Source organism: Aquila chrysaetos, chromosome 6 (assembly GCF_900496995.4).
Source record: "Aquila chrysaetos chrysaetos chromosome 6, bAquChr1.4, whole genome shotgun sequence".
NCBI classification, from domain to species: domain Eukaryota; kingdom Metazoa; phylum Chordata; class Aves; order Accipitriformes; family Accipitridae; genus Aquila; species Aquila chrysaetos.
This window is the reverse complement of record NC_044009.1, coordinates 29,409,675-29,422,630: the sequence shown is the minus strand read 5'-3', so window position 1 is coordinate 29,422,630 and position 12,956 is coordinate 29,409,675. Positions and strand designations below refer to the sequence as shown.

Here is a 12,956-nt window from a genome sequence, read left to right as displayed (position 1 = left end):
GTAACCATGATCACATACACTATGGCCTCGTGGTGCCACAATTACTCCTGCAATCCCTACTAAATAGGGCACGCAGGGTAAGAGCTGATGGGCCAGCTATTAAATGAATAGGCAAGTACTGCACAAAAAGGAGAAGAAAAGGTTGAGAATGAAAACCAGGAAGAAAATGTGTTACACTCACTTGCAGACTCTATAAACTTTGGGTAGGCATCATACGTGATGAGTGGAATTGGCAAATCCCTGAAGTACAGTTTAAGTGCACCAGTGATAATATTGATATCTTCATACATATTCACAGAAATATCAGCTTTTTCCCCATCTGTGTGGAGAACGCACTGACATTAAAGCCTTGGAAATGTAAACAGATGTAAAACAGCATTCAAAAGAAAAATAATAACTTGCTTAAGCAAACATTATTAAAAAGGACACAACTACAGATTTTGGCTTTTATAAGCAAAACAGAGTTACTGGGCTGTGAAGTTCATTGTTTCAGGGTGGAAACCTCAAGCATTTTATAAAGAAACCTATCCTTTCTTCATTTCAAATGATTACAAAAAATGAAGGGTTTTTTTCTGGGAAAAAAACCCACCTGCCTGATCTAGCAGTATCTATCTTGTATTAACGTGTGGAAGTTTAGCTATTTCTGAACACATTGTGTTGCCAAACAACACATTTGCGAGCACTGAATGAGAAATCAGGGGAGTCTGGGAAAAAAAGTAAAAGAAAGAAAACCAACTTAGTCCACAGCCTTCCTGAACACAGGAAAAACATGTGTTCACCATTTAGCTACAGCATACTACCTACTCCTGACTGCAGTGGACACAGATCCAGAACTTGGCTTCTCCAGTGCATCCCCGCCCTGCTAATGCTGCAGAGGAGGCAGATGTTGTCTGAATAGGTCCAGTGCTCCGGAGAAACAGGAGAGAGAGTTTCCAGCATGGATTTTGGCCTTGATTGCTACTGGGATAGGGGGACGGCAGCTGGAAAGCCTTTAATTTTCCCACTGCCTTTTCTCAGAGAGAAGAGTTTGTTTTCACTGACCTTCTTTTGGACTGTAATAATTCAAACTTTGTTTGCACTATTGTATTCATCTTATTATTTTGGAGCTTTCATCCAGAAAGATGAATTTAAGTTGCACAGCCCTCTTAAGGCACTTGACCACTTGCCCTCTATCCCTCCCCCACCCCCTGAGTGTAGTTTTACTTGCAAACTAGGGCAGTAGTTCAGAAAGCTTTGTCCCTTCCTATGCGCATCATTACTGAAGCCCAGATACTGATGGAAAGAGAAAAGTAGACTTTGGTAATGAAAGCCAAAGTGAAGCTGATATGCTTTTCTGATGGGGAGACTCCCCTTCTGGTAGCACAGCCACTGGACTCCTTCAGACCACTGATGCAGTGGAGCATGAGACAGACAGAGTCTGTGCAGAAAAACTGTTTATATTTAATACATCAGCACAAAATGCCAGCATGCAGGAAAGACTGTACCTCTGTCAAATGCCATTTTGACATCTTCGATAAGATCACTAAATCCTGAGACTCTGTATAGTCCTTCGGAATTAAGACCTGCAATGAGTATTTTAACAAGATTAAAATTAGCCTTAATTTTACAGTTTCCTTCCATGCAGTTCTTCCTTTGCCAGGTTCTTCATTTAAGGCAGAAAAAGCAGACACGTTTTAAAAGCCTTATCAGGCTTTTCTTTCAGAATGAAATCCTATACTGGCCTTTTAACCCTGACCCTTGCATTAGCTGCCTTGTTATACCAGCACTAAATTATGTTTACACAAATTATGTCAGAGCTGAAGAAACATATTAAACCAATTACAACCGATTAAAAAATAACTGAGATTAGCATACTTGATGTTCAGTCATTATTTCAGAATGAAAACAAATACTCTAATTCTAGAAAAGGATACTCAGTGTGGGCTAGGGGAACTAGCAAGAGGGAACACATCAACAGTAACTGCCTTTGTTTTAGCACATTCACTTAATTTTTAAAATAAAAATATTACTGGAAAGATAGGTGCCAAGATAGAACTATAAAGCAGTAATTGTCCATTAAGCAATTTCTAACAGAATCTATAAAAATTATAAATGGGTATGAACCATGGAATAATGCAAAGTATAATATTAGCTGTGCAGGGTAATTGGCAGTCATAAAATGTCTTGTGCGAATCTGTTTTGAGCAATCATACATTCAGCAGAAACCCAGATGACCCAGATCAATCTAAACGGATTATCAGTAAAGCAACAAAAGTCCATTAACTATGCCTTACCCCTAGATTCAATTTCCCTAATGCACATATCTACTACCATTGGTCTCTTAGTGAAGTGTGCTTTTACTAGCGTTGTAAGGTCACAGCTGTACACTTTTTTGACATGCTTCAGGTCTGGCTTGCAGTCATTTGGGACCATCTTGGAACACTGCTTGTGCACATTTAAACCACAATCTGAGAGAAAAAGGAAAAATTGATTAGGCTGGTGTTCGGTGAAAATGCATCCCGAGGTCAGTACTGCGGAGTACATATGGCTCCTGCAGAGTCTGACCTGATCTCGCAACTACTACTTCTGTTGAGACCCCTTAACCATCAAATGCGAGGTAGGGACAGACCTTAAGTAAGACAGATTTTCTACCCAAGACACTTCTGCTATCCCTAGAGGATCTAACAAAAAGTGACAAACTTCCTATATGGTTTTTCAAATCAGGATCTAAGGGCCAATTACGTTCCCCACCATTATTACATACGTTGCTATCATGATCTAAACTTTCTTCCCAAGTTGCTGCGGATTTCCTAACACTTACAGCTTTAATGTAGTCCTGGACTGTGGTACTTAAGACACCTCCTGGGGGAGACGAAGGCAGGGACTGGGTCTCGGAAGGCTACAACCCCTCTGCAGCACACGTTGGCAAGGCAGACCCGAGACCTGACCCACTTCAGGGACCCCCATGCTCTTGCCAGGAGCGGCAGCCCATGCTTAGCATTGCTAGTAACAGGGCTCATTCACCACCTTGGAGGGGAGCTGAAAAACAGGCACAGGGGTCACCAAGCTGGCTGGTGGTTTCTTGCTACCAACCACTTTACAAAGGACTTTGCTAAGTCACAGCGGCTGCAATTCTGATGCCGTTTCACAGCGTGTTTCTGAAACAAAGTGTTGGCAAGCACCAAAACAATGCTATTTACTTTGAAAATGACTCGGGAAAAATTTGTTCTGTTTTTTTTGAACATAAACAAACAACGCCACAGCTTTATTGTAAACATACTGAGAAGGAGATAGATTTAGTTTAAGTGAAACTTAATTGAAATCAGGTTATAGAAAAATGTTCTGCCTCAAAATGACTCAAAACTTAATGCTCGGGGTGTGGGGAGGAAAAATGATGGAAAACACCACCAACTATACACTGAAGATGGGAGAAGCAATACAGTCCCCTTTAAGCTAAGCACACACTGCGATCAACACTATCAGGCAGCAGGCCCGTGTAAGGAGCAGCCTCCCGCACTGCCCGCAGTGACCCCATTTTCACTGCCCTGTCTCCTGTCCTGCCAGGCAGACTCACAGGTGCTTCAGAGGAAAATAGCAACCAGCAAGAAAGGCGGCACTTCGCAGCCAGGGTGTTTGCCATGCTCTGACATGCACTCGGTATACACCGAGACTCCAGTTCTGCGAGCATTTCTGTACCTCGCTGCATTGCCATTTGGAGTCCCCTGGATTTCTGCAGAATTAAGGGACGTAGGAGCTTGAAGGATCAATGCCTTGATGAAAATCTGTACTTCCCCTTCCCACTGCAGTACTGAGTATCTGTCTATACAGATTCCCTTCGTACTTCCTTCCTGCTGTTTTTGCCAATACTTGTATTTTCATTAATGCTCCATAGATTATTTGACTTTGTTCTTTCCGAACCAATAAAGCCTAGAATTCATCGCTAAGTTTTATGTCCACTAAGTCAGCTGCAGCCTGCCGCTAAAAGGACTTTGTTTACTTAACAGGCCTGTAAAGCACCCAGCTTTGTCACTTAGGATCCTCTGTAAAACATTCAATCTCTGGTTGCAATTAAAGTTCAGCATGTCACCTTCAATCAGTCAAAACTCGCACAGATCCTGATCAGGGTGAAATGGCCAGTTAAAATTCTCTTTAGCTATTTCTGTGCAGGAGCAACTCCCTTCCTTGCGAGGAGCGGTTAACGCACAAGACAGGGAGCTGGGAATGTTGAATTTCCCACCTGGTTGTGATTTAGTGTTGCGAACCCCACCTTGGGCAAAGCCATGCAGGCCAATACCCTGCAAACAAGCAGCACGACCGGGGGTACCACGGCGGCCCACCCTGGTCAGCCTCGGCGGCTTGCTTTGACCCGCAGCCCTCTTCTGGGCTCGCCCCAGAAGCTGCACGTCACAGCTGGTTGTCCTGGAGCCCTGGGCGGTGGCAGGCTCAACCACTGTCCCTCCAGGCGTGGAGAAGTTCAGTTTGGTCACTTGGGCTCCTTCAGCGTTTGCTCAATTGCCTCATTCGTGACAGACGGGAAATAGTAACAGCCAAAGCACTTGCTTTCACCTGAGCACCTAATTAAATCCCACATTTAATCAAGTGCTCTAAGACCCCAGGTTGGAAGGTGCATGACCACACCACCTCTTCACGCACAGCATCTACCCTGCCTGTGGTTCTGGGCTGTGGAAGGAAGAAACCCTGAGCATGCCAGCCAGCGCAGGCAAGGGGAGCTCCACCTACACTTCAAATATCTATGCCCAGTGCTACATTTTGTCTGAAGTTTGAAAAACCAGGTCCCTCTGTGCTTTAAATAAGGAACCCAAATTCACTAGAAACATGTGACCTGAACCCTTTAGTGCCTCAGTCCTTCAACTCTAACATGGGAAGAAGCAGCTCTGGGTCTTGTAGAAACAAATTCATTACATGTTTGCAGAAATGCAGAGGAAAAATTACTCATCTTCGGTGTGAAGTTTGAATACTGTGCTGTTAGTAAGACCAGCACTTTTAATAACAAGAAGACAAAATATGGAATAGGTGCTACTAAGCAAGTACCATCTATTCTGCTTTCAGAATAAAGATGAAGTTGTGCAGTAAAAATAATACGTAGTCAAATAATTACAGGCAACATCTTAATGCACGCACAGAAGGGAAGCAAACTAAGACCACATAGGAAATCTTAATTCTTGATTTCCTTTACTTTGGAACCTTAACATTGCAATAATAGTATTTACAAATGCAAATATAACTACTATGCATAGAATTCCTAAAATTGCTGCAAGAAGCACCTATTCCAACATGCAGGAAATGCCCTAGTATGTCTGTCAAAAATGATGTCTACAAGGCTGGAATGGCAGCATCTCACTCATGAAGACTCACAAGCAATTTTGTGAGTGCAAATTAGCTGCTTCACACAGACAGCAATATATCTCAGAGTTATGTTTCTGGGAATCCAAGGATAATTAAGACTAAAATATAAAAAAAAAAAAAAGGAAAAACATGCTTCAAAGTATCTTATACTGGACTTAAAACAATTATTGCATTCACTGAGATCATCCTAATTATATTTATATACAAGGAAGTTTCATTTTATTAAAATATCTAATTTACAGAGAAGTTTTCAATGTGAAAACCTTGCTTCTGAAAATAATTGTGTTACTGCTAATCCCATAGATTCAAACAGGCTTTGGATCTGACCTCATTAATACCAGAATAATAATTACAAAAGCAAAAGTTAACTTTTCTCTTCTCTCGTTTGTTCTTCCTTTGCATTTGATTAGATTTCATGTACCAGCCCCACTGCTTAAGGGCTTACAAACACTCCTGAGAAACATTTAAAACCTAGAAATATTTCAGATACTTAATGCTTAGAAAATGCATGAGCACTACTTTCAATATTATTGGGCTGTGCAGTATCCTAATAATCAAGGCTCTTTGCCTCTTGTGTAAGCGTAGGAGACCACCTTACTTTAGCAATTCCACATCAATAAATACTTCTAGGAGATTCTAGTGAATTTGCAACAGAAAAATTGTATTTTTTCCAACAAAGATGCTGAAACTCCCCAATGCTGCGCTTCCTACCAGGTGGGCCCGTCTCCACAGCTAACAATACTTCATGAAAGGCAGAACAGCCATGTCTCCGTCACTAGTCTCTGGTTCAGTTGATAACTTAGGATGAAGGATGATGTCTTGTTAACTCCAACAAGGTAAAAAGCACAATGGCAGGAGGACATCAGTCCTCCTCTCCACAGACCACTGGGAATGTGCCAGCCTTTTAGTCTAACTCGGCTTACTTGTTCGTACTAAAAGATAGGAATTATGCTGCAAATTGCGTATTATTAAATAAAAATGCCCTCTGTTCTCATTGCAGATGCTTCATGAAAGCTTCGAAACCCATTATTTTAGAATCAACTAGGAAGAAACAAGAAAGCTGAGTCTGGAATCTCTCTGTGCTGCCATTGTTCAGCATCAGGACTGCTTGCCTTGTTTGCACATGAGCATCATGATTTGGCTGGGTGCGTGAAGACCAAGAAGATTCATTTGATTTCAGATTTTGGGTCTATTTACTTTTGGTTATCTCAAAATAAGTCCAGAATAGCTAAGATGGCGTTAGCAGCTTTACTCCGGATCTAAAGTAACCAGGAGCCTCATCCATTTCTTACAGAAGTTCATCAGAGCCTACCTGCTGGCTGGCTATACAAATTGGTGAGAAGCTGAAGAAAAATCCCCCTAAAGTACTGTATCTGCTGATAAATCCTATAATAATACAGGACAGATTTAAAAGATGCAGTTGTGAACCCTTGCAGGTCAATAGGAAAACTTCTGCTGACTTCAGTCAATCAGAATTTCACCTTACACAGAGATGATTTCTCAGGACTAGAATTGTAAGTCACGCTTACTATTCCTTTTTACAGTGCTATCAAACTGTGGCCACCTTTCAAATATACCAAATGTGACCAAAAAAAATGCAGTCATAAATTCAAGAGTTTATAGGAAGTTTGGAAATTTAGGGGGAAAAAAAAAAAAAGACTAATTTTACATGACAGGTTTAAAAGTCTGTGATAAGCTGCCCTGACTTTAATAGCATATTGATCTAGGAGTTCAGGTGGGCTGTGACATTACTTCTATGAGAGATATTAAATTTAAAACCAGCCTGACAATACTTTCCTATGATGCCTAGAAAAAGGTTTGGTAATGTTTTAGAAACAGCTAATACTGATGTGTTAGCTCACTGGGCTGAAAGAACAAATAACGTCTTCATATTAATGCATGAGCAGAGCCAAAAGATATACGTACGTTAATACCACCCCATGAGCACACATTATAAATATTTGCGGAGACTAAAATATACTTAGCTGTCGCTTTTTGTTATACTGCTGATTTGACTTTAGTCAGTTTTAGATTTCTTTTGGTTTATGATTTACTGGCTAACAGGGCTGCTAATCATGCTCCACTGGAATGATACCGTATGCTACATACATCACTCTAATTATATTTTTTAATTATCCCAATGGAAATTTAGCATTTTGTCACTCTGAGGAGCAGCTTTAAGAGCTAAAAGGTAAATTTACATTATGTACAAAAAGTTCTGAAAGACTCTTCAGAGGTTTCTGGCAAGCATGGGAGGGTGGGGAGCGCAGAGCTGGGGTGCTGGCGCTGTGCGTTGCCTCGGACAGGTCCACTGCGGTACCCGCCAGACGGGATAACACCCTCACCTTTGGTAAGCCGACAGGTGAAGACGACGGGTTCTACACAAGCACAAAGTATTGGCATTGTTACTTTTGCAAGGGTGAAAAGGTTAGAAGGGAATTTGCTCTCATAAATCAATGATGAGCTAGTAGCTTTCCTTTAATAATTTAATGCTCTTTTCTGCAGCAGAGGAAGCAATGTCTTCTGTTCTCTCAGATGCAGCGTGTGCGAACAAGCACGTGAACGTAGCAACCCCACTGGCTTCGCGTGCTGTACTTTGTGCTTCATACACAAGGCAGGGGGGTGCTATGAAGGTCTGCCCTCTTCCTCCTCCTTCGCAGAGCTGTTCCAGCCTGGGTGGCAACACTGGAGCTGCTACACTGCCTTAAAGTACATGCCATTTGTCAATGTGCAACGCACATCTGCAAATAACCCTGGTCCCACCAGAGTGTTTAGCCACTTTATTAAGCAGCGCCACGGCAAAAATTGCTTCCAAACATACGTGTATCCTCCCCCAAACCTGCTATCATTCATACTACTGTATCATGCACTATAGGGTACATTATTCTTTAGGAAGGAATTTCTAGAGGGCAGCTAGTTACTTGGCAACAAAATTACCTAATACTACAGAAAAATCAGGGCTTATGAAATAAAAAGAAAAAAAAGCCCATCAAACAAGCCAATCGTCCCTTACCCCAAATCAAAAGAATACATATGTCTGTGCCTCCAAAAGCTGGACACGTTTGGTGGCGATGGTTTGACTTTATGGAAGTCTTGAAAGATCAGCGTCAGTTTGTTCAAAAGCTTCCCTGGCTTCCTGCCACGACACCTGCCTACCTCCTCGACAGCTCCCCTGATGGGCCACTGGCTTGCTCAAGGCTTCTAGGTCTGTGTGGGCTTGGAGATAAAGCCGCTTTTAGGACTTACAGTTTCAAGAATATATAGCTCCAGAATAGCTTCCCCATGGGAACGGCTCTGAAGCAAGGCTCTGCTGCCTGATTAGCATTTCAAAATTTTGGAGCTCACTCCTCACAGGACCACCACCAGATCCTGAGCTGGTGGAACAGCCTGTCAGGCAGTGTGCATCTCCTCCAACAGCATCTCCACCTGCCTGAGGTTGGCAGGGACTGTTCTCCAAACAGTCCCCTGACCTCTGTGGTTTTGCTTTGCTCTTGTTCACCTTTTGGGCCGACTGCCTGTGCCCTATAGGGTCAGGGAAACCAGCAGAATCTGGGAGCACATCTCAGAAGAAGCTTGGATGTGTTTTCAAGGTACAAGCGTGGGCAGAATGGGAGCTTACTATGACCAAGGCACGCAAAATACCTTGAGAGTGGGCAAAACGATGAGGACACCTTGCCTTCCCCTTAGCTGAGTTACTGTCACGAGAGCATCAGCTGTTCTTCCAGGCACTAGAAATGTGAGCATTGTGCCCTGCACAGCTAATGCCTGAGGATGGGCAGGCTCTTTTGTGGTTTCCTTCATCCTTACACACCAGTGGAGCAACACAGGGGTCCAACATGAGGGATTTAATAGCAAGGCAAAACAAAACAGCAAAGGAAATGGGGCGGTTGTACGTTTTTCAATTGCTAGAGAAGGAACCGGATGAAATGGGGAAATTAAACACTTAGCAGTAATTCACAAAACAATCCTGCTTTCAGACTGTACTTTAACTTTTCTGAAAGTGAACTCCTGGGGCTTACCGCGGTCAGGGCTGGCAGCAATATTGCTTGGGCTCAGTCAGTGGCACCTGGTTGCCGCCACACTGATAGCTCAGCTGCAAGTTTATTTCTATCAGCTCTTCAGAGAGAAGTTACCTACTCCAAGGAAAGCAAAAGATAGGCAACTGCTACATGGGTGGCAGGCTGAGATAGTTCAGAGCAAATCTATCCAGGCAGCAGAAATGGTGCTTCACGTACAGCCTCAGAGGGTGGTGTTGCCTGGTTTTAAAAGGAGCAGCCCAAAACACTATCAAAAGCATCCAGTGAAATACAGTAAAAACCCCTTATCTTTCCTTCAAGATAAGCCAATTAATGCTCTTAAACCAGCCTGTTCCAAAAAATCTTCTGATTAAATCACTTATTCATTAAGAACAAAAGGGTACAGAGGAAGGGGGAGATTATATACTAACTTAAACAGTTCTGATGGGACAGGACAAATGCAGCAGCTTGACAAGTCTACTAGTCTGTCTACAAGTCTACTTGTGTAGTACACTAACAGCATCATTAATGCCATGCTCTAGTCTCTGAGAACACACACTATTCTCCGTTAATGCTACTGGGCATTATGTGTTTGTATCATTCGTAAAATGAACTCCCTGGTGCATATCTGCAAATTTTCTTTGGATATTGTTACAGTTTCTCTCCTGAACACATTCTGGTCAATGGGATGAGCCCTGTGAGCTGGGGGGAGCCTTACACAGGAGGAATGTAATTAAGAATACATTTTTTTAAGTTCATGCATTGGATTTTGAGCGGGGGTAAACTCTTACGTCTTCATTAGCTTCTGCTGAGCTTCAATGTTTACACAAGCTGGTGGCATTATAATTTCAAACACTTCTTCAGTCATTTCTACTTATGGCAAAAACCTGCAGGAAAGCACGCTGGAGATGGAGCATGCCAGTAGAAAAGGCATATTCCTTGCATACAGATGAGTCTTCATCTCACAAAAATTTTAAGGGCCTGTGGCTAGGATGCAAAAATTGGAAGCACAACCCTCTGAGGCTGTAGGGCAGATGCCTACTACAAGGATTCACTCTAAGAAAGCAAATCTGTTTTTAAAGAAATTGATGAATAAAGATCAAATTTGAGAGAATAACATTTAAGGATAAAGAAATTATTCCTGTTCTGCTGGATATACCTCCAGCAGAAGTTAGACTAAGTCCACCAATTCATTTCCTATAGGACCCAAATCCTGGACATCACTCAAAGTCTTAATTTTGGAAGACAATAAAGTCTTCCCATGTTTGGTGGCTTGCATTAATCCTGAAACCTTTGTACTCAAGATGACAGCCAACACCTTACTTCAACCAATAACCACCCTTCAGGTGGCAAACACGGTGCCTACATTTACCTCTTGTCTTTATGGAAGGAAAAGACGTACTCCTCCTCCTTTGTCTGCCGTGAAACCCAAACAAACATAAGCTAGGGAGAATCCATCTTCCAGGGGTTAATCATACAGGACTGTACCTGACAAGATACTGAATGCACTCAAGGCTGTATTTTGGCAGAGAAGGACACATCCAGTCATGCTGGACTGCAACAGAGCACGAATCAAGGCAGTTCAAGTTGCTAAGGCATCCTTGGTGGTTGCTATGGCATGTGTACCGTTATGAGTGTTTAGTCCTCGTTTATTATTTTTCAAAGGATCGGCTTAGTTTGTGTAACAAACTAAGCTATCAGCCATTAGAAATAAGCTCCACTTTCTCCTCCAGCTCGTCCTCCTTTCTGAAATGGGTGACATTTATCTTTCTGGTCTAGTCTTGGACTGTCCCACACTGACGTTCTTGCTTGTTTTTGTGCTTCTGCAGAGAAGAGGATTTAAAATGGTTGAGAGTAGCTCATGGACTAATCCATTTGTATTTGTTAAACTTATCACTTCTGTACAGTAAAGAGAGTCCTCTTGAGATGTGCAACTGTTTGCCATAAAAAGCAAATGCTTTAAAAAGTATAAAATTACATATGATCAGTGCAGTTTTGCTCATAGGTATTTTCAATAAAATGATTATACAGACCACCAAACAGATTTTGTGGATTTCCCTGGAGTGGCATTGAACCCCATTCGAATGCAAGTGGTCTGCCTCCTGCTAAAAGCTGTAATTTTTTTGAAGTACGAATGCACTCTGAAAAGCAATGGCCTCATGTGGCTCCTTGTTTACTGTGCCTCATTGTTTCCATATTAAAATGGCTCAGTTCAGAAGCAAAATGATTACTTTTTTTTAAAAAAAAACCAACAACACACTCCAAGACCCATGTAAACTCAGCCAAACTCATGGCACTCAAGCCTGGGCTCTTCCACACTAGTACGTTAACACTGGTTACACAGGTTTTCACTATTTATCTGTACACCTCTGACTTTCCTCCAAAATGCCCAGATCTGTACAGCTTCTGGCTCTGATGGCTTGTACAGCCTCAGCTGATGGGAGAAGGCAGACACTGCTGAAGTTGAGGCACAGACAAGGCAGACTGGTGAACTGCTGAGCCTGTCCTACCGTCTCTACCTCCATGGGGCTCTGCCTGGAGCCCCTCTCCTCTACCCAGCTGCTGATTTCTATGAAATTTATGAGAATAAAATCATCTGGGAAGCCGCTAGTTCTCCGTCAGCTATTGCTGAGGTTGGCCAGTGGCTAAAAGCTAGCCTTGCGGTGAGGGGAGGACAAGCGAGGTGGGTCGGCTGCAACCCATGCCCTTGGGAAAGCCCGGCTCTCCTGCTCCTCAACCCCAAGCAAGCCACGCAGGACACATTGCAGCAAGCAGACCTGCCAGGCTGCGGAAGCGCTGCCCGGCGGCCTTGCCACCACACGGCTCCTCGCCTGCTCCTCCTTGCACCCCGGCTGATGATGCTGCACATCAGCAGTTTACCTGGTTGTACCCAATGACCTTGAGCATGGTCCGAAAAACCTCAGCCTCCCCCTGCTCCAATGCCTCACTGACGCTTCAGCAAGGAAGTGCGGTTGTACAACATTGGATTTTAAAATATATATAAGATCATAGAAATTACTGGAAACTACCAATGGCGATACGAAACCTTACACAAGATAGAAAGCCCTAATTATAGTTTCTGAACCTATGAAGTCATCTAATACACATATGTTCCTCCACACTGCAAGGAGGAGAAAGGAGACATGCAGTACTTATTACCATCCTCATAAGGAGGAAAGAAAACCAGACTTTGGAAGCTTTTGGAAATTCATAATTTAGAAAAATCTGCATAAAACCAGAAAATCAGCTGTACTTTAGTCAAAAAAAAAAAAGGGGGGGGGGGGGCGCGGGGCAGTACAAAATCATAAGCATTTTGGGTTTAATTATAAAAGCAATATTATTTGTTCATTCCACAGTGCCATGAAGCATTGCAAGCCTTCATACTGTTTGTTCTTATTGATTTTCTGGATCAAAGTCACTTAACATAAATCTGAAAAACACTTGGTATTGTCCTAAATGCCAAAACTGAGGAATCTACTTCAGGCGAGGAAAGAAGATGGCACACTTAGTGGCTTGTGTTATCAAAAAATGACTACTTTAATAAGAAAACAATTCAAGAACAAAATCAGGCTTCCTCTTTCTCTTCTAGCACTG

At 42.6% G+C, this 12,956-nt stretch overlaps 1 protein-coding gene across 1 annotated transcript in view; it reads right to left on the bottom strand.

The window, feature by feature from the left end:
* The window catches only part of CHN1 (chimerin 1), a 105,650-nt gene that overhangs the window by 4,696 nt on the left and 87,998 nt on the right, over window positions 1-12,956 (bottom strand). The window contains exons 9-11 of the mRNA XM_030016823.1: window positions 2,274-2,447; window positions 1,485-1,562; window positions 182-319 (exon numbers count right to left, since the gene is read on the bottom strand). Of these exons, the coding sequence (XP_029872683.1) occupies window positions 182-319; window positions 1,485-1,562; window positions 2,274-2,447 (390 nt within the window). The remainder of the gene's footprint in view (window positions 1-181; window positions 320-1,484; window positions 1,563-2,273; window positions 2,448-12,956) is intronic.